At 43.8% G+C, this 22,783-nt stretch overlaps 1 protein-coding gene and 1 pseudogene across 10 annotated transcripts in view; both read left to right on the forward strand.

Moving 5' to 3' along the window:
* CCDC66 (coiled-coil domain containing 66) overlaps positions 1-22,783 on the forward strand; it is a 71,303-nt gene that overhangs the window by 25,814 nt on the left and 22,706 nt on the right. For 8 of the 10 annotated variants that reach the window (XM_070390802.1, XM_070390806.1, XM_070390798.1 and 5 more), the window contains 3 exons: positions 18,768-18,899; positions 20,845-21,074; positions 21,290-21,374. In XM_070390802.1, coding sequence (XP_070246903.1) covers positions 18,768-18,899; positions 20,845-21,074; positions 21,290-21,374 — 447 coding nt within the window. The remainder of the gene's footprint in view (positions 1-18,767; positions 18,900-20,844; positions 21,075-21,289; positions 21,375-22,783) is intronic. The other 2 variants (XM_070390803.1, XM_070390807.1) reach the window with 1 other exon arrangement.
* On the forward strand, positions 6,590-8,162 carry LOC138992561 (SPARC pseudogene; annotated as a pseudogene).

A 22,783-nucleotide genomic window follows, 5' to 3' on the forward strand; every position in this document is an offset into this window, starting at 1 on the left:
AGTACAAAATCTGTCAAGACTGATTAAGAATACAGAATCAAAAGTGAAAATGCAATAATTGTAAGTAGAAAGTAAATCATTAGTAAATGGATATCTTATGCCAACAATTGTGAAAACTTACATGAAATGGATAAATTACTGTAAAAATTAATAACTTACAGGAGCTGACTTAAAAACTTGAGTACTCTTGTAACTGTTAAAGTAAATGTAGATCTTATTAAAAAAGTTTTCCCACAAGTGGACAAAATGTCCACATAGTCTGACATTTTCTACCAAATTTTAAAGGAGTGAATATCAAATTTATTTAGATTACTAGGCAGTAGAAGTATAGACTAACCCACATTTAATTTTAAAAGCCTGGTATGAACTTGATATTAAAGCCAGAAAAATAAATAACAGAAAAGGAAGATTAGGTTATTTTGTTTCATGAATATACACACAAAAATCTTAAAATATTAGCAAGTAAAATTCAATAATGTGTATCATCAGTAAGATAGGTTCATACTAGGTAGTTAAGGAAATGTTTTAAATCCACAAATGTAATGTTTCCTTTAACCCAACAAAAGAAAATATCTCAGTACAGTAGAAAAAGCATTTACTAAAATTCAAAACCAGTTCATTAAGAAAAATGACTCTGGAAATTAGACTAGAAGGGATTACCAATTGAGCATTAAAAGCAAAAAAGCCCTAAAACAAATATCATCCTAAGTAAGCCATTTTAGAAATATTCCATTTAAAATAAAAAAAATGAGATGCCCTGGCCTGTGATTAGAGCATTGGCCCATGCACCAAATGATTGCAGGTTCAATTCCTGGTAGGAGCACATGCCTGGATTGTGGGTTCTATCCCCAGTGGGGGGCATGCATGAGGCAGCTGATCGATGATTCTCATTATTGATGTTTCCATCTCTCCCTCTGTCTTCCTCTCAGAAATCAATAAAAAAATATATTTTTAAAAATGAGTATATTATGAACAACTTCTGCCAGTACATTAGAGAATTTAGATGAAAAATTGAGAAGTTATTAGAAAGACATCACAAAAATTGACACAAGAAATAGAAATGAATGAATGTGTATTTATTACTTCACAATGTAGACTCAGGCCCAGGTAAGTTTAATGGTGAATTCTTCCAGAAAATAAGGTAGAAGGCAAAACTCCAAGGTTCTTTATGAGGGCAGTATCCTCCTATATAATAAAACCCTAATATGCAAATTGACCGAACAGCGGAACGACTGGTTGCTATGATGCACACTGACCACCTGGGGGCAGACGCTCAATGCAGGAGCTGCCCGAGGTGGTCAGTGCGCTCTCACAGGACGAGTGCCATTCAGCCAGAAACCGGGCTCATAGCTGGCAAGCACAGCGGTGGTGGTGGGAGCCACTCCCCCCTCTGCTGCAGGCGGGCAGTGAGGAGCAAGGGGTCCTGGACTGCAAGAGCCAGAATGTGAGGGGGAATATCTGACTGCTGGATTAGGCCCAATCCGGGGATCAGGCCTAAGCCAGCAAGCGGATATCCCCTAAGGAGTCCCAGACTGCGAGAGGGCACAGGCCAGGCTCAGGGACCCCCCTGAGTGCACGAATTTCATGTACCGGGCCTCTAGTCTACACTAATAAAAGAGAAACATGGTAATTGGCGTAACACCGCTACCCTTCCCATTGGCTAATCAGCGTATCCTTATGCAAATTAACTGTCAGCCAAGATGGCGGCTGGCAGCCATGCACTGAAGCGAGCAGGGAGGCTTGCTTCCTTCAGGAACTGCAGACTCCAACGTTCCCCGCCTCACTTGCGGGACTCTCAACTGCAACTCTAAGCAACTATTACTATGTTGCAAATAAAAAGCTAAACAAAACCGGCTTTCAGTCAGTCCCGGACTGCAACATTGTATTCATGTTTTCAGCAGCGAGGCCTCAGAGCTAAAGCGGGCCCAGAATAAAAAAAGAAAAAAAAGAAAACAAGGAGCGGTTGGGAGCTTTTAGTCAACTGCCAGCGGGAAAACAGCCCTCAGCCCCTCAGCCAGCCTGGCCAGGTACCCCAGTGGGGACCCCCACCCTGATCCAGGACACCCTTCAGGGCAAACCAGCTAGCCCCTACCCGTGCACCAGGCCTCTATCCTATATAGTAAAAGGGTAATATGCCTCCCGGCACTGGGATCAGCATGACAGGGGGCAGCGCCCAAACCCCCTGATCAGGCCTGCTCTGTGCCTGATGGGTGGGCGCTCCCCAAACCCCCGATTGCCCTGCGGCTCTGTGTGTGACAGGGTGCAGTGCACCAACCCCCTGATCGGCCCTGCTCTGTGTGTGACAGGGTAGAACCATAACCTCTCCATCGGCCCTGCCCTGAGTGTGACAGTGGCGGTGCCCCAACCCCCTGATCAGCCCTGCTCTGTGGGTGATAGAGGGTGGCACCCCAACCCCCCTCCATGGGCCTTGCTCTGTGTGTGACAGGGTAGAGCCATAACCTCCCCATTGGACCTGCCCTGAGTGTGACAGGGTGCAGCGCCCCAACCCCCTGATCCGCCCTGCTCTGTGTGTGACAGGGGGCAGTGCCCCAACTCCCCTATCGGCCCTACTCTGTGAGTGACAGGGGGGAGCTCCTCAACCCCCTGATCGGCCCTGCTCTGTGAGTGACAGGGGGCAGCGCCCCAACCCCCTGATTGGCCCTGCTCTGTGAGTGACAGGGGGCAGCGCCCCAACCCCCTGATCGGCCCTGCTCTGTGCGTGACATTGGGTGGCACCGCAACCTCCCCATCGACCCTGCCTTGAGTGTAACAGGGGGCGGTGCCCCAACCCCCCAATCAGTCTACCCTGAGCGTGACTGAGGGTGGCATTGCAACCTCCCGATCCGCCCTGCTCTGTGCATGATAGGACAGCGCCCCAACTCCCCAATCGGCCCTGCTCTGAGCTTGACCAGGGGCTGCACTTAGGGATTGGGCCTGCCCTCTGCCACCCGGGAGCAGGCCTAAGCCAGCAGGTCGTTATCTCCCGAGGGGTCCCAGACTGTGAGAGGTCACAGGCCGAGCTGAGGGAACCCCTCCCCCCAGTGCACAAATTTTTGTGCACCGGGCCTCTAGTAATTAAATAAAAACCTAATGCCCAAAGCTATTAAGACCAATAAGTTTTATAATAAAACCTGACAAAAAAATACAAGAAAGAAAAATGTTAAAAATAATATATCATGATGAGTTGGGTTTAAGTAACACAAACTAGGTTTAACATTCAGAAATTGAGTCATTAAATTTGTAGAAATAATAGGTAAATTTAATCACAGTGGCTGGATATAAAATGAATACACAAGTGTCACTGCACAAAATTGAAAGCTAGGAGAAACCAAGATGGCGGCATAGGTAAACACCGGAAATTGCTGCCTCGCACAACCACGTCAAAAATACAACTAAAAGACAAAACGGACATCATCCAGGACCATAAGGAAGGCTGGCTGAGTGGAAATTCTACAACTAGAAGGAAAGAGAAAAGCACACTGAGACTCAGAGGAGGTGCAGAAGTAAAGTGCAGACGTACGGAGGCGCACGTGGAAAGGGCTGGCAACTGAGGACACGGTTGTCTTTTTCAATCAGGAGGGAGTTTCAAGCTCCCAAATGCTCTGAACTACCGTTCCAGGCGAGTCTCCGAGGACCCAGACTCATACGGGGAGAAACTGGACTGTCTGGCATCAGTCGGTACTCGAGGGCGGCTTTCTCTCAGAGGTGCTTGCAGTGATTACCCCGGGACACTGAGACATGGGGCCTCTTAGGGTAGGACTGAGGATCTGCCACAGACGTTTGCTCTGCCCTGTTGATTCCCTGAGACCCCGCCCCACCCAAGCTGTGCGCAGAGGCTTTTACATATGAAAGGCCTGGCCCTTTGCAATCTGAAAATTACCTAACAAACTGCAGCTGGGTCAGAGAGACCCAGAACTTCCAAAAGAAGGCCCAAGGCCCCACAGCAGCTTGCATTGCTTCACAGCTGGGCTTCATCTGGGCACCTCCAAATCCCAAACAAAGAAGAGGAATCTGCAGATCTCTCCGTAGCTCCTGTTGGGTAGCCTCAGGCAGAGGCTAAATTAGCACCTCCTTAGAGATTCAAGAGCCAGTGTACCCAGTGGTCAGAATGGGAACATCCAAATTACAACTCCTCAGATCCATAAGGGACACACTCAGGGGGTAGACTCAGTGAGCACCAAAGCCCCAATGAAGCAAGTCTTGCCCTAGAAGGGTGTCTCCAGCACAGAAGTTCTCCCACTGTAGATACAGCTGATTCTCACAGACAATTGGCCTGGAGGTCAATTCCTCCCAGTGATACCTACAACAATCAAGGCTTACCTAAAACAAGACTGTGCACAAAGCCCACAAAGGGGTGCACCAAGAGTGTCCACCTCAGGTAATTGGGGAGGCTGAGCCACTGGGCCCTATAGGACACCTAGCACAGAAAGCCACTCTATCAACACAGGGAAGCATAAAAAATGCGGAGACAAAGAAACAGGTCACAAATGACAGAAATGGAGGAAAGCACACTACTGGATATAGAGTTCAAAACCAAACTTATAAGGTTTTTCAAGACTTTTCTAGAAACCACCGATAAATTTAGTGAGACCCTCAAGGATATGAACAAGGACCAACTAGAATTTAAGCATACACCGACTGAAATAAAGAATATTATACAGACTCCCAACAGCACACCAGAGGATCGCAAGAATCAAGTCAAAGATTTGAAATATGAAGAAGCAAAAATCACCCAACTGGAAAAACAAAAAGAAAAAAGAATCCAAAAATATGAAGATAGTGTAAAGAGCCTCTGGGACAACTTCAAGCATACCAACATCCAAATTATGGGGGTGCCAGAAGAAGAGAGAGCAAGATATTGAAAACCTATTTGAAGAAATAATGATAGAAAACTTCCCCTACCTGGTGAAAGAAATAGACTTACAAGTCCAGGAAGCACAGAGAACCCCAAACAAAAGGAATCCAAAGAGGACCACACCAAAACACATCATAATTAAAATGCCAAGAGCAAAAGACAAAGAATCTTAAAAGCAGCAAGAGAAAAAAAGTCAGTTACCTACAAGGGAGTACCCCTACAACTGTCAGCTAATTTCTCAACAGAAACTATGCAGGCCAGAAGGGAGTGGCAAGAAATATTCAAAGTGATGAATAGCAAGAACCTACAACCTAGATTACTTTACCCAGCAAAGCTATCATTCAAAATTGAAGGTCAGATAAAGAGCTTCACAGATAAGAAAAAGCTAAAGGAGTTCATCACCACCAAACCAGTAGTATATGAAATGCTGAAAGTTATCCTTTAAGAAGAGGAAGAAGTAGAAAACGGTAAAGATATAAATTATGAACAACAAATACACATCTATCAAAGAGTGAATCTAAAAATCAAGTGAATAAATAATCTGATGAACAGAATAAACTGGTGAATATAATAGAATCAGGGCCATAGAAAGGGAGTGGACTGACTATTCCCAGGGGGAAAGGGGTGTGGGGGGGTGCGGGAAGAGACTGGACAAAAATCGTACACCTATGGATGCGGACAGTGGCGGGGGGAGGTAAGGGCAGAGGGTTGGATGGGAACCGGGTGGAGGGGAGCTATGGGGTGAGGGGGAGGGACAACTGTAATAATCTGAATAAAGATTTAATTTAAAAAAAAATTGAAAGCTGGCATAAACAGTGAACAATTTGTAAAATAAGAAGATGATAAATCCCCTTAATCAAAAGTTCTGGCTTTTGATGATTACTATTATATTGTAAAATATAGAAAGGGAGAAAATTACCTAATTGAAACTGATTTACATCTAGAATATATCTTTTTTTGAAAAGCAAATTATAGGAAAACTCAATTTTTTAAAATAGGCAAAAGATTTTGAACCAACATGGCTTCAAAGGGGATATATGACAAATAAGCACATGAAAACTAGGATTTTTAGCCAGAGGCTTTTAAAGTAATTTTCAAATTCAAATTACCTCTACCCACCCCCCAAAAAGTGTTGTTAGCTCTTTGTTTTGCTACTTTTCCTCTAGGACAGCTGTTCTCAACCTGTGGGTCACGACCCCTTTCGGAGAGAAAGCCGCCCTCGAGTTCCGACCGATGCCTAAGACCATCGGAAAACACATATATAATTACATATAGTTTTTGTGATTAATCACTATGCTTTAATTATGTTAAATTTGTAACAATGAAATTGGGGCTCACCACAACATGAGGAACTGTATTAAAGGGTCTCGGCATTAGGAAGGTTGAGAACCATTGCTCTAGGAAGATCCTGATTTTTCTAGCCCAGTGCCATCAGCAGATGTGTGTGGTGGCTTGGTGGCCCCGATCACCCCTGAGGGCTTCTCCACCTCCCCCTGCTCCTGAGAGGTGATTGGGCCAGCAGCCGCTGCTCGCACCCACTGACGACTCCGGCCCCAATTGCTCTGCACCATCAGCTGGTGCGAGTGGGGCTGGCACTGTCAATGCATGGGAGCAGCGGCAACGGGAGCAGGGCTGCTGCAGGAGGGGCCAGGTAGGGGTGCGGAGGATGGGCCGAGACCTGCCCCTGTGCCCACTGCAGCCTCACTGCCCACAGTGCCTTTAAAGGTGCATGAATTTGTGCACTGGGCTCTTAGTAAGAGGATAATTAAATAAAACTGAACCAGGCATTTAATGTAGTTGACCATTTGAAAAGCCATCTACTTTCAGTTAGGATTTAGCTGCTGACATTTATACTGTACTTGTGTTAGGAGTAAGGCTTAATGTTTTCTAACATAGAATAAGTTGAAGGTGGGGAAGGTTTTAGTGAATATCTATGAAAATAAGTTTTCACTCAAGGCTGTCATTTGAGAATTAGGCTCGAAATGGATGTTTTAAAAATGAGTTTTTATATAGGAGAAAGGAAAGTCTCAGGTCAATAGTATGAGGGAGATAAAGTGAAAAAGTGTGAGTGAGCCTGGAGAAAAAGGGTTCTTTCCTTAACCATATGGAAGAATTAGAGGAAGGGGGTGCTAGATGTGGCCAAAACACATTTGTTAAACAGTGTGTCTTGCATGAGGATATTTGCCTTAGCTTAAACCAAATGAGCTCAGTGACCAAAAGGAGATTCCATTCCTACCACTTCTCTCCACCCCACAAATCCTTACACTTTCATTCCTCTAACTGAATACACATTGGGGAAAACTTAAGAAAAGAAAAGAATAAAATGTTTCCTAGATGTTCTGCAGACGTTGAGACTGCTGAAGTTCATAGCATGCTGCCTGCCTGCCTGACACTCAAGGTTTCCAGCACCATGAAGGCCTGGCTTTCCTTTCTCCTTTCTCTGGTCTGGAGAGACTTGGCATCCCACAGCAGGAAGCCCTGCCTGATGAGATAGAGGTGATAGAGGAAATGGTGGCTGAGATGTCTGAGGTACCCATGGGAGCCAACCCCGTCCAGGTCAAAGTAGGAGAGTTTGATGAAGGTGCTGAAGAAGCTAAAAAGGAGGTGGTGGTTGAAAACCCTGCCAGAACCAGCACTGCAAACTTGTCAAGGTGTGTGAACTGGATGAAAACAACACCCCCATGTACATGTGTCAGGACCCCCATTTGTGAGTTTGAGAAGGTGTGCAGCAATGACAAACAAGACTTTCGACTCTTCCTGCTACTTTTTGCCATCAAGTGCACCCTGAAGGGCACCAAGAAGGGCCACAAGCTCCACCTGGACTATATCGGATCCCTGCCTGGACTCTGAGCTGACTGAATTTCCCTTGTGCATGCGGGGCTGGCTCAAGAACACTCTGGTCACTCTGTATGAAAGGGATGAGGACAACCTTGTAACCAAAAAGCAGAAGCTGTGTGTAAACATGAGAATGAGAAGCACCTAGAGGCTGGAGACCACCCCATGTTGTTGCTGCTGGCCGGGGACTTCAAGAAGGAACTACAACATAAACATCTTCCCTGTGCACTGGCAGTTCAGTCAGTTGGACCAATACCCCATTAACAGGTACCTGTCCTATACTGAGCTGGCAGCACTGCGTGCACCTCTCATCCCCATGGAGCACTACACCACCTCCTTTTTTGAGATCTGGATGAGTGGTCTAGCTCCTTTGGCACCAAGGAGCAGGATATCAATATGTGATCTACAGTACCTCCTTACACAGTACTGGTATTATTGGTGGGGTAATCTCCACGTCTCCACTGGTTGCTAGTGGGAATGGGCTTCTTGTGATATTCCGAGAAAATGAATTTTCTGAGAGTCCCACAGGAGGATGAGATATTGAAGAAAGCTTTATTTCTGTGGAATCAAATCCGAGTTTACATAGTTCCATTTTGCTTAGTCCTGCCATTAAAGAAGTTCCATTTTGCTTTCAGCAGAACTAAAATGAAAGCCAATGTCCAGAGTTTCCATTCCATCTCTGCACAGTCCAATGCAGCATCAGGCTAGCTTAATTTGTGTTCCCAGCTGCAGTCCATTAGTCCATTGCATGTGCGGTCTGCATGGCCGTGGGCCATGGGCCATGTGATTATAGAGGACACACAGGCAGGAGCAAAGCCAAAGGAACCAGAGAGCCGAGAGAGAGCGAGCAAGCTTTGTCTGTAGGATTATGCATTCCCAAATTTTCACGGGCTTCCAATGGCCCTGCCTACTCTATCCAACCCATCGTTCCCTAGTCTTGACTGAGGCACTTTCCCTTGTCACCCCAACTCATTGCACATGTGCCCATTTCCCCCTTTGTTGGACCCCTTCCCACAGTGACCTGCAGGGAATGGACTGGTGGTTCACTGGAGACTTTGAAATTGTAGCTTCCTGGTGATACTGCCCAAATGGCCATGCTTATAATATCTGGCCTCCCTTTTGCTCCTTTCCTATTATTAATAACTACCTAATTACAACAGCATCACTGGATTCTCTCTTTTTAACCTTTCCCTTCCCATTGCCTCTAGTATTTAAGATGTTTGGGTGGTTTGTTGTTCTGCCTGGGGAATATACTAATTTAGATTTAAATGAACACATTAACGGTGCTAAAAATGGAAATTGTAACCAAGTCATGACATCTTAGTTGTAACTCTGCCCCTTGCTCACCCACTAACCATCCTGTTTTTCTCTGGCCATTTGAACCATTGCCCATTGTTTTAGTGGCGGATAGGTGAGAACTTTGATCTACTCACACCTGCCATCAACACTTATTGCATCTTCATATTTGTTAGGGTTGCTGAAGGAGGAATGCAGGAGGCCAAAAGGGGTAAAGCATTATGAATTTATTAGGTCATCTGGAAACCCAGATGGGCTGAACCCCAAAATGGTGCCAACCCGCAAAGACGAGGAGTCAGGTTTTTGAAGGACTCTAGGCAGGCTTTCTCTGGGCAGAGAATTCTCTATGCAGGTCCAGATTCTGGGAGAGATAATGGTCTTAGCAAGTGGAATGTGGTCTAAACAAGTGGAATGTCCATTGTGAAGTGACCTAAAGGTCAGTTCCCAGGGGAGAGTTATCGATTCAATTATTTGATCAGACCTAACGTTCTAGCCTTTTTGTTTTATGGAATATGGACAAAGGTCATATCTTTTGTAATTACTTCCTGCTGACGTGGGACGTCTTGATCACAGGGGGATGGAATTTGATAGTAGTCTGCTGGATGAGGGGTCGCAGCAGCATGATTTCCCCAAGAGACTGGTTGGAGAAGGCTCAAAAGCGGTCCTGTTGAGTGACTTGGGAGGTAAAAGCTGGTCAGAGGCTGCCACAGCGTCACTTGTCTGGTTTTGCTGCTTTTCTAGACCTGGAGCTGAAATACAACTGAGGTCTAGATGTTATCTTTAGGGAGGAAAAGGTCAGGGGTCTAAACTGCCTGACTAGTGATATGAAAGGGGAGGGGAGGTTACCCTGGGGGTGAGGTTATTGTTTTTCCAGTTTTGCCCCTTGCTAGGCATCCAGAGCTTTCTGGTAGGTCCTGAGACAGGATTTCAACATAGGATGACCAGTGGTTAGGCTCCCTATGGCAGTTTCAACCCCTACTGTGATGCCCAGGGTTATTAGGAGAGGTATTCTCTGGACTTCTCTTTTGTGTCAGATATGATGGGTTATGGGGACAGGTAAAGACTGATTATTGGGGGCTACATCTACAATGGGTGAGAGATAGATGAAGGTACAGGTTTCTGTCCAGTTGATCAGGAGGCAGATGTATGTGTTTTCCTCACAGAGCAAGAAAAATCCCTGATCATGGAGAGAAGCTGAAAGATAAAGAGAGAAGAGATGGACTAAAGGGTATGAGGTTCCTTTTCTCAGTTCCACACTCCAAGTTGAGAGGGTAGTCGTCATGGCGCTACCGATAAGGGGTGACAGATGAGTGCTTGAGATTCTATTGCAGTGAAAGTGGACGGGAACGCTACATTGGGCTTTTATCCAAAGGAAAAGAGAAAGGGAAGGAAAGGAGCAGGTGAAGCCTGGGGCCTGGGTGGTTGGATAAGAAGAAAAACGAACTGGCTGTAGAAAGTAACGATTGGCTTCCATTGGGACCAATGGCCGTTCGGTAGTTCTAGGTTAACTGTGGTGTGTTGCAAGCTGATGATGGGAGATGGCCCATTGATATATTGCCCTGTGACCTTGTAAAGCATAAAGGGGTTTGGGCGATTAGTGGGGTGTTAGAGTGATAAGACCTGGACAGGGAGGGAGGAGCTACCTTAGTAGGAGATTGAATATAAGAACAGAAAAGAAGGGAGGCTTGATTTGCCTGGGCTGTATAATAATTACCTAGAAGGGTGTCTGCCTTTTTGAGAAATATAGTTCCCTTTTCCTTCTTATAAGCTAGAGTGATTTTTGCCCAATTCCGTCTCTTGACTGATATAAGGATGGTGGTATTTGCTGAAGAAGAGTGTGAAAGGCAGAGCCAGCAATCCCTGGCAAGGGTTGAATTGGTCTGGATTAGAGGGAATGGGTAAGGTTAAGTGTTCATTTGAGATGAATGGAAGTGAGAAAGTTCCTAATGGGTGTAGGAGAGGATGGTTGATATAGAATGAGAAGGAGAGCTAATCCCCACTTCCAGGGTCGGGATTGTCCCAAGGAGGGGGAAAGGGTTTGTTCGGGACCTAGAAAGAAGGAAGTCTCATCCCATGGGTAATCGAAGTCCCCTTGTAGAAGGAAGTCCCATAGAAAGGTGAGAATCCTGATGTAAAGGGAGGGGGGACAGTAGCTAGGACCTGGAGGATTTGTATTGTGAGAGAAGGTGGGCTTCCCGGGAAGTCAGGGTTGGTAGGGTCAGTACATAGGGGGCACGTGCATGGGTGCTCACTCATTCATCCTCTTCCTCTGGGATGTGGGCAAGGTGGAGTCTGATGGGCCCAATCTGGTGGCTGTAAAGTTAGGGGACTCCAGCTCATGTGATGGAGGTGTTCTGGGGATGGGTTTTAATCTGGAAAGGTGGAATCATGGGGTATATCCTGATAGTTTAGCTGCAGTTGGAGCAGTTAAGAGTACCTGATAAGGGCCTTGCCACGAGGGCTGTAAATTATTGATGGATTTCCTTTAGGAGGAGTAGGGGTGATGTCTCCTGTAAAAGTTGAGGGAAGACCTGATCAGCATGTTCTTCAGTAATTGTATGATGAGATTTAAAATGGGGACTTGGTCCCTGAGAGGGATCTCTGTGGAAGGGAAGTTTTCCTAATAAGAAGGGTCTTCCATACATGAGTTCAAAGGGACTAAGAAAGGAGGGTGCATGGAGGGGATTGCCCTGATGTGCATAAGGGCTAGAGGTAGTAGAGTAGTTTAAGATTCTTTAGTTTTGAGAGTTAATTTAGTTAGGTGAGACTTAATTAAGGAATTTGCCTTTTCTACCTTGCCTGAAGATTGGGGCTGGTGGGGGAGGGGGTTGTAAGTTCCACTGGATGTTCAGAGTGGAGGAGACCTGTTGAGTCATTTGAGATATGAAAACAGGTTCATTATCTAATTGTAATGAGGTGGGTCAGACGTAGTGGGGAATGGCTTCTACCCAGCCTGAGACTGGGTTAAAAGATATTTGAGGGTTAAAAGATAATTTGGTTCTTTTAATAGGGGGCATGTGAGTGAAATCAATTTTTCGGTCTTGTCCAGGGATTTGGCCCCTTGACTGATGAATGGGGAAAGAAGGAGGTCTAACCTGCCCTTGGGGAGATACTGAGTAACAAGCAGAACAGGTTTTGGTGATATCTTGCAGTAGGGAGACTAGGTTAGGACATGTGATGAGGGGGTTTAGGAGTTGTAAAAGCAGTCTTTCCTATATGTAGGGAATTGTGAATAGCCCGTAAGATATCGTAGGCCTGTTCCTGGGGAAGGATATATTTTCCCTGAAATTTTAACCATGGATCTTCCTGAGTGGCCCCAAGAGCTAATAGGGACTGAATTCCTCTGGAGTGTATTAGGGTGTTATATGAGGTAATAGCTAATAGTTGGGGACATGGGGGGTTCCTCTGAGCCGCTGCCTTGGCTTCCTGGTCTGCTTTGTTATTTCCCTGTATTACGGATTCATTCCTGACTTGGTGTCCTTTGAAGTGTATGACTTTTAAGAAGGCTAGAAAAGGGGAGAGAGGCTCCTAAATACCAAGCAGGAAGACCTATTGGGACTTTTAGTGATAGTGTCAAGGACTGTGAATGAGCGGTGGAAATAAAGTCTAGGCTCAGATATAAGGACTTAAGCAACAGGAGAGAGCCTGGGTGGGGCTGCTTTAGCTTACTAGGAGAGAAGGGGTCCCTTTGGACATTGGGTGATCAGGTCCTGACTTAATGGACAACATAAAACCTTCTACCTATTTCACAAATAACCAGCTGTAGCCAAAAAGTAAACAACCAGCATTTACATTTATGAACACACTTTAAACACACTCTTACTTTTAAGAAAATATACATTTAACAAAGTACAAGAGGTCTTCTATAATAAAAACTAAGAGCAGGAGAATTAAAACTTGTCTAGCAATCAGTGTTTCAGTATTTTATGTTATTTAAAAATATTTAGGTGTTTATCATTTACCCCAGCAATGCTCCAAAGACTTTAAGTTATTAAGACTTTGGAAAGTTATGTATAGACATATGAGGCTGGAGACAAGGCAGGGGGAGGAGGGAGCAGGCCCAGTAGCCTGTTCTAGGACTGCAGTTTCCAGGTTTCTAGCAGCTTGTATTTAAACTGTCACATTTTTCCTTAGAGATAACATGCTAAGGTTTGGGTGATAATGAGTTCAACTTCTGATAGTAGCAGGACTGTTAAGTAAGCTTTTGCAGTTCTGTAATAAAGAGAGCTGTTCTTTGGGAAGAGGGGTTGAGAAGGTGCTGAGGTGAGAGCAGTTTTCAGAGCGTTAAAGGGTGAGAATGCTGGCCTTGGAATCTAAAGGCTCAGTGAGGGGGGTCCCTTCACCATGTCATGTCCGAGGAGCTTTGCGAGAAGACTAAAGTTAGGAACTCAGAGGCGAGAGTACCCAGTGAGCCTGAGAGAAGAGGAGGGGAGAGTCATGGAGGAGATAAGGCATTTACAGTCTAAGGATTGGCGCAGCTTTGTGGGGTGAGAGTGAAACTGAGGTAGGTCATTTGGGACAACTGGGTTTTATGAGGGGATGCATGGTATCCCTGGCCAGACACCGAGGTAGAGTGAGAAAAGAGTGAATGGGGGTATTTAGTAAGATGCAGTGTAGAGGTGATGTGGCTAATGACTGAGGGGCTAGTCTGTCAACCCCCATAATAGAGACTGAGGACAAGGGTCCCAGTGAACTCGGGGAGGGCAGAGTAAGTGGCTGCTGTGTCAATTAAAATGAGATCGGCTTACCTGCCACCGCAGTCATTACCCGAGGCTCTGTCCTGGTGATGTAAGTCTGTGGGGCCTTGTCAAGGCCTGGGCAGCTTTAGTCTTTCCTGGCCAGTTCCAGGAGGTCTGGGAACTCCAAACCGGATCCAGAGGGTGGCCTTGCTGAGATCCAACCTGGAGGGGCCAGACTACAGTCTGATTTCCAGTGGCCTTCCCTTCCTCACCTTGGGCAGGGCCCAGGTGGGGTCTCGGGCTTGGGCAGAACTTGGCTCAGTGTCCTTCCTTGTTGCATTTGAAGCATGGCCCAGAGAAAGCTTAGCCCCTGACTTACCCTTGGTTGGAGGACCGGCACTTCATTTGGGGTTCGTGAGAGCGGTGGCTAGGAGCTGAAAGGCCTTTGTTTGGGCCTCAGCCTTGGCCTGATCTCGCCTCTGTTTTTGGATTTGGGTCTCCTAATCTCTATTATTAAAAACCTTAAAAGCCAGGTTAATGAAGTCTTTTTGAGGGGTTTGTGTACCTGTGTCTATTTTTTGACGTTTATGGTGTATGTCGAGGGCTGATTGGGATATAAAATGGGTTTCAGAAGAAGGGCTCCCTCTGGGGAAGTGGAGTCTAAGGTGATAAATTTCTGTAAGGCCTCCATGAGGCGGAAGAGAAAGAGAGCTGGGTTTTTGTCAGGGCCTTGAGTAATTTCATTAAGTTTGTCATAATTGACCATAATACCCTCAGTTCCCTTAGGGATAGAATGGGCACAGGAATAGAAGAGGCTATTGAGGAGGGTGGTCTTTGGGTGGCCCAAGAGTAAGTGTTAGGTGCGAAAAGGCTGTTTTGGAGCTTGCATTTTTGGGACTTGGGCTCTCAGGAGCTGGGGGAGATGGTGGTTGCTGGTTAGGAGGGTCTGGGTTTTGGGGATCTACTGCAGGTGAGGGAGGGGATGTGTAAGTGGTTAGAGGTTGGTGGTCTGCTGGGTCAAAAGTAGATTCAGAATTAGAAGTGTTAGGGAGGGGTATGTTGTTTTGTGTGAAGGAGAAAGACCTGATGGGTAGAGCAGGACTGAGAGGATTGGGATTAAAGGGTGAAAAAGGCCCGGACATAGGGAATCTCTGACCATTTTTCATTGCAGTGACAGCAATTATCTAAATTGTGCAATGTGTTAAAATTAAAAGTGCCGTTTGAGACTTATTATCTAGTTTATATTGTGGCCAAACAGTGTTACAAAATAAAATGAGTTGGTTGGGCATGATCTCGCTTGTGAGTGTGCAAAGGGAGTGTTAGCATGGCTCATGAGAGAGGACAGGTGAGTGACAGACCACAAATCCACAGTTGACTGTTTAGGGCCGGTGTCCCACTGCTAAACAATTCACCATGAGAAATGAGAGGTGACCCTCTGGACTGGGCGTCCCCAATCTAGAAGGACCCAAAGCAAAATGGCTGAGGAGTCTTCTGGTCTAGCACTAGGACTTTTGAGACAAGAGACTTTCGAGAAGTCAGTGAGAGAGAGTGGGCAGAAGACTCGAGACAAGGGAAATTGTGGAACGTCAGTCACTTAGAGAAGATTGGCTGGTGTGGGATGGAGGGACAGCAATGGAGGAGAGATTCCCGATCCAGCATCCTCCTTGGCTGGTTTGGGAGGGTCCTTAAGGGAGGGAGGCCTAATCAAGGCCAGCAACCGAGTTACCTGAGTAGGATTCAGAGGTAAGTCAGGTCCAATGGCCACTGCCTACTGCTCTCCGAGTAGCAAACTCAGGATGATCAAAGCCGGGATGGCTCCTATCCCAGTGGAACCCTCCCAGGTTTCGGCACCAAATGTTAGGATCGCCGAAGGAGGAATGCATGAGGCCAAAAGGGGTAAAGAATTAAGAATTTATTAGGTCATCTGGAAACCCAGATGAGCTGAGCCCTAAAATGGCATCAGCCCCCAAAGACGGGGAGTCAGAGGTTTTTAAAGGAATCTAGGTGGGCTTTTTCTGAGCGAGAATTCTCTGTGCAGGTCCGGATTCTGGGAAACTCCGTAGGGGAGAGAGAACGGTCTTAGCAAGTGGAATGTCCATTGTGAAGTGGCCTAAAGGTCAGTTCCCAGGGGAAGGGTTATCGATTCAATTATTTGATCAGACCTAATAATATTTGCTCTCTATTTTTCTGTTTCAAACTAATGCTCACCAAGTGAGACTTTGGTGTTAATTTTATTTCAGGGTGGCAGCTAGGGGGAGAGAGGTCTTCCCCACATACATAGCCTGAAGATAGGCAAAGGGAAGTAACAGACATGTGAGGTTGGCAAGAAGGTTTCTGGGCCTAGATGATCAGTGGGGGAAGAATTCCCTGGGAGATCGACCAACCAGAATAGCAGACAAGTAACCTTGCTTGCCTGGGCTGGCTACGTTAACAAAAGTATATATGCTCTCACTTAAACCCAGTTCCTCACCATTTTCCTTCTCATCTTCCAGTGGATTTTTTTCCCCGCCATTTTTTGTTTTTCCAACACACTTTTTCAACACCATCAGTTCTCTGGAATCCACCAAGCCTAAGGGGCGAGGGGGGTTGGATCACCACATCCTACTGTCTTTGGGAGAGGCAGGACTGGGAAGCTGTTTCAGCCAGGAAGGCCAAAATCAAGAGTGAGGTGTAGGCCCGGCCATCATTGCCCAGTGGTTGAGCATTGACCTATGAACCAGGAGGTCACGGTTCCATTCCTTGTCAGGGCACATACCAGGGCTGTGGCTTGATCCCCAGTGTGGGGTGTGCAGGAGGCAGCCGATCAATGATTCTCTCTCACTGATGTTCCTATCTCCCTGTTCCTTCCTCTCTGAAATAAATAAAAACATATTTTTTTAAAAAGATTGAGGTATAGAAAGTTGTAAAATAGAAAAAGTGGAGTTCGTGAATTGGTTTTGTTTTTGAGGTGTTTTGTGGGTTTTTTTTCAGTTTTGGATGGCTGTCATGAGGAATGTTTCCTTTGGTTTCTAGCATGCTCCTCCTCCCCTCCTCCCGCCTTGTTTTTTTTATTCAAGAGAATCTTCAGTCAGTGGGATGGTCAGATCATACAGGTTGAGAACTCATTCCCCTCCAAGCATTTCATGAAAAAGCTGCTTATTAATCATGTAAACTATCACCAGGATGTGGAAAGTTTGACAAATCTTTTTAAATAAAAGAAACAACTTAAAAGAAAAAAAGAATTCAACTGAAATGATTTATTCAGGTGGCAAGCAAGTGGGTGGTAATGGCTTTGTAAACATCCATGAATAAGAAATTGAAGACTGCCCTGAGCAGTGTGCTCAGTTGGTTGGAGCATCATCCCATACACCAAAAGGTAGCAGGGGTTTGATCCCTGTTGGGGTGTGTGTGGGAGACAAACTATCCATGTTTTTCTCTTTCTTAAAAAAAAGAATCAATTAAAAAAAATCAAAGACTTAATCGAGAGAGCTGATTATTAAATTTCCCACTCGGTTGTGTAAATATATGTGTATAAGACATTTTTTTGAGCAATTTTAGGAATTTTCAAGGTATTTTTGATTTGTGCTAAATAATTTGCAGCTCCACTGAAATTTGAAACCAGATCTGGTTGCATCAAACTTCAGAAACTGATTACAGAATGCTAAGATGATACAATGCCAATGTTGGGAATTTCTTACAAGGAGTTCAGAGGGCCCACATGTTTTCTTTTCCATTTTGACCTCTAAAATAACATTTCTAGAGATAGAAGATAATCTTCCTTTTGAAGTTTCTCTTTTAGGCTTAAATAAATATGATGGATTTTTTTTTTAATCTGTTAAAGATATGTAGACGTACCTGAGATATTAAAAGATTTTCTTTTTGTATAAATATATCCTTTTATGAAAGTAATTGTAAACTATGAGCTTTTGTCTTTATTTCTTGTATAAACAAGGGCAGATAGTAACATTTGGAGGTTTATTGCCATTGTATTCTGTCAAACTATTTGGAATTACGTCTTGCAGTTATTTCACAACAAAATGCTTGTTGCTTAGCTGTTGCATTTAAGGCAATTTGAGTAGAATACAGTACATTCTTTTCTTTTTGTTAGAACATACTAACATAAGGTAAAGCAACAACAAATTTTTATAGTACTTTTTTATTTATTTATTTTTTGCTTTCTTAGAATTCAAAATTTAATCTGGACACTATAATATTAAGTTTTTTGATAATTTCACTTTTTATTATCATTGATTTTTTTGAGTGTGGGAGGGAAAAAGGGAGGAAGGGAGAGAGAGAGAAACATCAATGTGAGAGAGAAACATTGATTGGTTGTGTCCTGTATGTACCCCGACCAGGCATCGAACCCACAATTTGAGTATGTACCCTGACTGGGAATTGAACCGATGACCTTCCGGTGCACGGGATGACACTCAACCAACTGAGCCACATCTGTCACGGCACAATATATTTTTCTTATTGAAATGACATAGATTGTGATAGGGCTATAGTAGCAGAAATGGAAAAGAAGGGTATCCTAGAAAAAGACATTACTATTCAATAGAGAAAGTTGGTCTCCTATCCTCCTGGCTCTGGGTCCAAAGGCAATATTTTTTGTATTTTGAAGCCAAATGTAAAACAATATTCATCTATTTTAAATTATCAATATAACTCCTTTCCAAATCTAAGTGAAAGTATTTTAGGTTAGAATTTTGGAAACTATCATTGCTTTGGAGAAATAATTTTCTATTTTTTCATTAGAAAATTTCCTTTCCTTATACAGGGTAGGGTAAAAGTAGGTTTACCGTTGTACGTATAGAAAATAATACAATAATTAATAAATAATAATACAAGAATAAACTGTGTTTTTGTGTACTCAGAACTGTAAACCTACTTTCACCCACCCTGTATTTATCTTGTATCGTTTAATATATGTTACAAATATGATTCTGACAATCAAAACATATCTGCTTAATTCTTGTATACTAGAATTTTTTGTTTAAAGTTATTTCTGTTCTTAGAAATAAATTTATTAAATTTGTGTAAACTTTGGTTAAGATTTGTAAATATAAAGTGGTCAGGAAAAAAAATCTGTACTTTAAATGGTATTGATGACTATTATTTAGGAAGCAGTACTGCCAGAGCACCCTTTTAGTGGTGTGAAACAAGAACAGCAGAGCAAATGGATTGAAGAGTTGAACAAACAAATAGAAGATGACGGGCAAAGAAAAACAGAAGAAAAAATTGTATCTTCAAAGGTAGCTTACAAAGTTTTATGGATATAAATGGAAAAAATAATTTCAAAGTGAAAAATTTTTTTTCAATTACACTTGACATTCAATATTACATTAGTTTCAGGTGTATAGCATAGTGGTTAGACATTTATATAATTCATGAAGTGATTCTCCCTTGCCATAAGTGTAGTACCCACCTGGCACCATACATAGTTATTATATTATTAGAGGCTTGACGTATGAAATTCTGCAAGAGTGGGCCTTCCTTCCCCCAGCTGACGGCACCGGCTTCCCTCTGGCACCCAGGACCCAGGCTTCCCTCCAGCCACCGGCAGGCACCCGGGCTTCGTCCAAAAGGACATCCGGTCTAATTAGCATATTATGCTTTTATTATTATAGATGGAATACTAACTAGTATATTCCCTGTGATGTCTTTTACACCCTGTAACTATTCTGTAACTGCCGATTTGTACTTATTAATCCCTTTATCTTTTTCACTTAGCTCCCAAATCCCCTCCCATCTGGCAGCTGTCAGTCAGCTTGTTCTCTGTATCTGGGAGTCCATTTCTGTTTTGTTTTTTATTTTTATTTTTGTTAATCCTCACCCAAGGATATTTTTTCCATTGATTTATTTTCATTTTTTATTTTTTGAGAGAGTGGAAGGGAGAGGGAAAGACAGAGAGAGAAACATTATTGTGAGAGAGACACATTGATTGGTTGCCTCCTACACATATCCCACCAGGGCCGGGGAGGAGCCTGCAACCGAGGTACGTGTCCTTGACTGGAATTGAACTCTGGACCCTTCTGTCTGCAGACCGATGCTCTATCCACTGAGCCAATCTGGGCTTTTATTTATTTATTTTTTTAAAATATTTCACAGCCTGACTGGTGTGGCTCAGTGGTTGAGCATTGACCTATGAACCAGGAGTTCAGGGTTCGATTCCGGGTCTGGGCACATGCCTGGGTTGCGTGCTCTATACTCAGTGTGGGGCATGCAGAAGGCAGCCAAACAATGATTTTCTCTCATCATTGATGTTTCTCTCTCTCTCCCTCTCCCTTCCTCTCTGAAATCAATAAAAATATATTTTTTAAAAAAAGATTTCACGTATAAGTGAAATCATGTGGTATTTTTCTTTCTCTGTCTGACTTAATATACTTAGCATAATACCCTCTAGGTTCATCCATGTTATTGCAAATGGTAAAATTTCATTTTTTTATGGCTGAGTATTGTCCTATTGTGTGTGTGTGTGTGTGTGTGTGTGTGTGTGTGTGTGTGTATATATATATATATATATCACATCATCTTTATCCAATTGTCTGTTGATGGACATTTAGGTTGCTTCCATATCTGGTCTATTGTAAATAATGCAACAATGAACAGAGGGATGCATTTATCTTTCTGAATTAGTATTTTTTATTTATTCAGATAAATACCCAGAAGTGGAACTGATGGGTCATAAGATAGTTCTGTTTTTAATTTTTTGAGGAACCGCCATACTTTTCCATAGTGGCTGCACCAATTTACATTCCCACCAACAGTTACACAAGGGTTCCCTTTCCCCCATATCCTCACCAACATTTGTTGTTTGTTGATTTATTGATGCTAGCCATTTTGACAGGTGTGAATTTCAAAGTTTTTAATCTTAAAGATATTCTGAAACTATTTGACAAGACTAGATTATATGAGTTATTCTACATTTATTCTTGTGACCCTTTCATTGATGCATTTAATAATGCATTTTGCATAGTTTCTTGTAACTTTTTAGAAATTTCCTAATTCTTTGAATTGCTCTTATTCTCCAAGCTATTTATCTAAACGTATATGGAATCAAAACAAAAGGCAGTTTTGTTAATTTTTATGATGCTTATTCTGCATGGTGACTTAGAAATCATGTTTGACTGTCATTTAAGGCTTTATATGTGAGAACAATTGGAAACATTCTTAGCAATTCTTATTTGTCATAATTAGGGTGAGGAACATGACAGATGGGCAGTGCATTTTGATTCTCAGTCTCAGCTGTCCTCTCGGTCAACATACAAACAACCAGAGTACTTCTGTATCTCTCCGGACCCTCAGGAGCTAGCTGATATCAGCAGTGTTTATACACCTACAACTGGAAGCCAGATTGAACCTTTAGAAGAGGAGTATATAGCAAAACCTGTTAGAGGTGCAGCAATCCCAAACAGTCAAAAAACAAAGTAAGTTTATACTTCAATATTTATTGATGTTTTAAAAAGTATGCTTTTTTAGGACTTATTATATTTATAGTATTTCAGCTGATATTCTATTTCAGGTTTGGTATTTTTCTGTAAAGTAGAAATGATTATAGATATATTCCAAACAAAAATGATTTAGTATCTTGTTAAATTCATATTTTGGTGGTTTTAAATAGCTAATGTATCTATCTTGCCAGCTTTCTCCGTTCTATGACTGCTCTCTTGGACCCAGCTCAAATTGAAGAACGAGACAGGCGGCGACAAAAACAGTTAGAACATCAGGTATTGCATTGTAAAGTAATGTTCTTTGCCTTATTTATGGCCAATAGATACCTAAGTAAATGGAAATTAAAAATTCATTATAAACTTACAGCATTGGCCCTGTCCAATCCCTTGCTCAATCTAATCCCTACTCCAACTGGCATTATATTAGGTTTATACTCATAGCACAGCTACCTGCTTTCCAGAAGGGAAGATTTTTAAAAATATGTTTTTATTGATGTTAGAGCCAGAGGAAGACAGAGGGGGAGGGAGAGAGAAACATCAATAGGCTGCCTCCTATATGTCTTCTACTGGGGATCGAGCCTGCAACCCGGGCATCTGCCTTTCCTGGGAATCAAACCAGTAACATCTTGGTATATGGGATGATGCTCAACCAACTGAACCATACCAGCTGGCAGAAGGGAAGAATTTTTTCTTTAAGCAGGAGAAAAGCATATAGATAGATAGATTTATTTATTTATTTATAATATATCTTTTATTGATACTATTACAGATATCTACCATTTTCCTCCTCCCAGCCCCTCCCCACACCTCCAGGTCTTCACTACTCTATTTCCTGTGCCCATGCATATCTATATCTATAAAAGGTTAATATGTTAAGTGTCCCTCTGGCTATGAAGTGTACTGACCACCAGGGGTAGACACTCAACACAGGAGCTGCTGTGACGTGCACTGATCATTTACAAAGTGACGGCACCACAGACCTGGTGCCGACAAAGCAATACTCGGCTTCCCCCAAGTGGGACACAGGCCCTGCCACCACCCTGGAGCGACAGCCCACCAAATCGCAGCCAATGCTGCCAAGACCCCATGGCACAAAATGCGGCCCACAGCCCAGCCCACCCTGGAAACAGTGGCTGTGGGCACTGGGTAGTGACATAATGTAGCAACACCCGTCTTCCTTTCCCTAGTGACAGGCCACCTTACCTAATAATAGACAAACATGTAAATTGACCGTCCCTCCACTACGCTCACCAGCCAGTCAGGAGAGCATGCAAATTAACCCAACAAAAATGGCGGTTAATTTGCATACGCAGGTGTGGAGCGAAGACTGCAGGCTCCGGCCGGAGCAGCAAAGACTGAAGGCTGAAGAGGCTTTGCTTCTCGGCTGCAGCCAGAGCGAAGGCCTGGGTCCCGGGTGCCAGAGGAAAACCGGTGCCGGCAGCCAGGGGAAGGAAGGCCTATTGCATGAATCTCTTTGTGCAACGGGCCTCTAGTTTAACAATAATCGGCACCATGGACCTGGCACCCACAAAGCAACACTTGGCTTCCCCCAAGTGGGACACAGCCCCGCCACCACCTGGAGCGACACCCCACCAAATCACAGCCGACGCTGCCGAGACCCAATGGTGCAAAATATGGCCCCCACCCCAGCCCAGCCCGGAAATAGTCGCTGTGGGCACCGGGTA

This window comes from Myotis yumanensis, unplaced genomic scaffold (genome assembly GCF_028538775.1).
Source record: "Myotis yumanensis isolate MYYU_CA2020_CCGP unplaced genomic scaffold, mMyoYum1.0.hap1 SCAF_14, whole genome shotgun sequence".
Classification (NCBI taxonomy): domain Eukaryota; kingdom Metazoa; phylum Chordata; class Mammalia; order Chiroptera; family Vespertilionidae; genus Myotis; species Myotis yumanensis.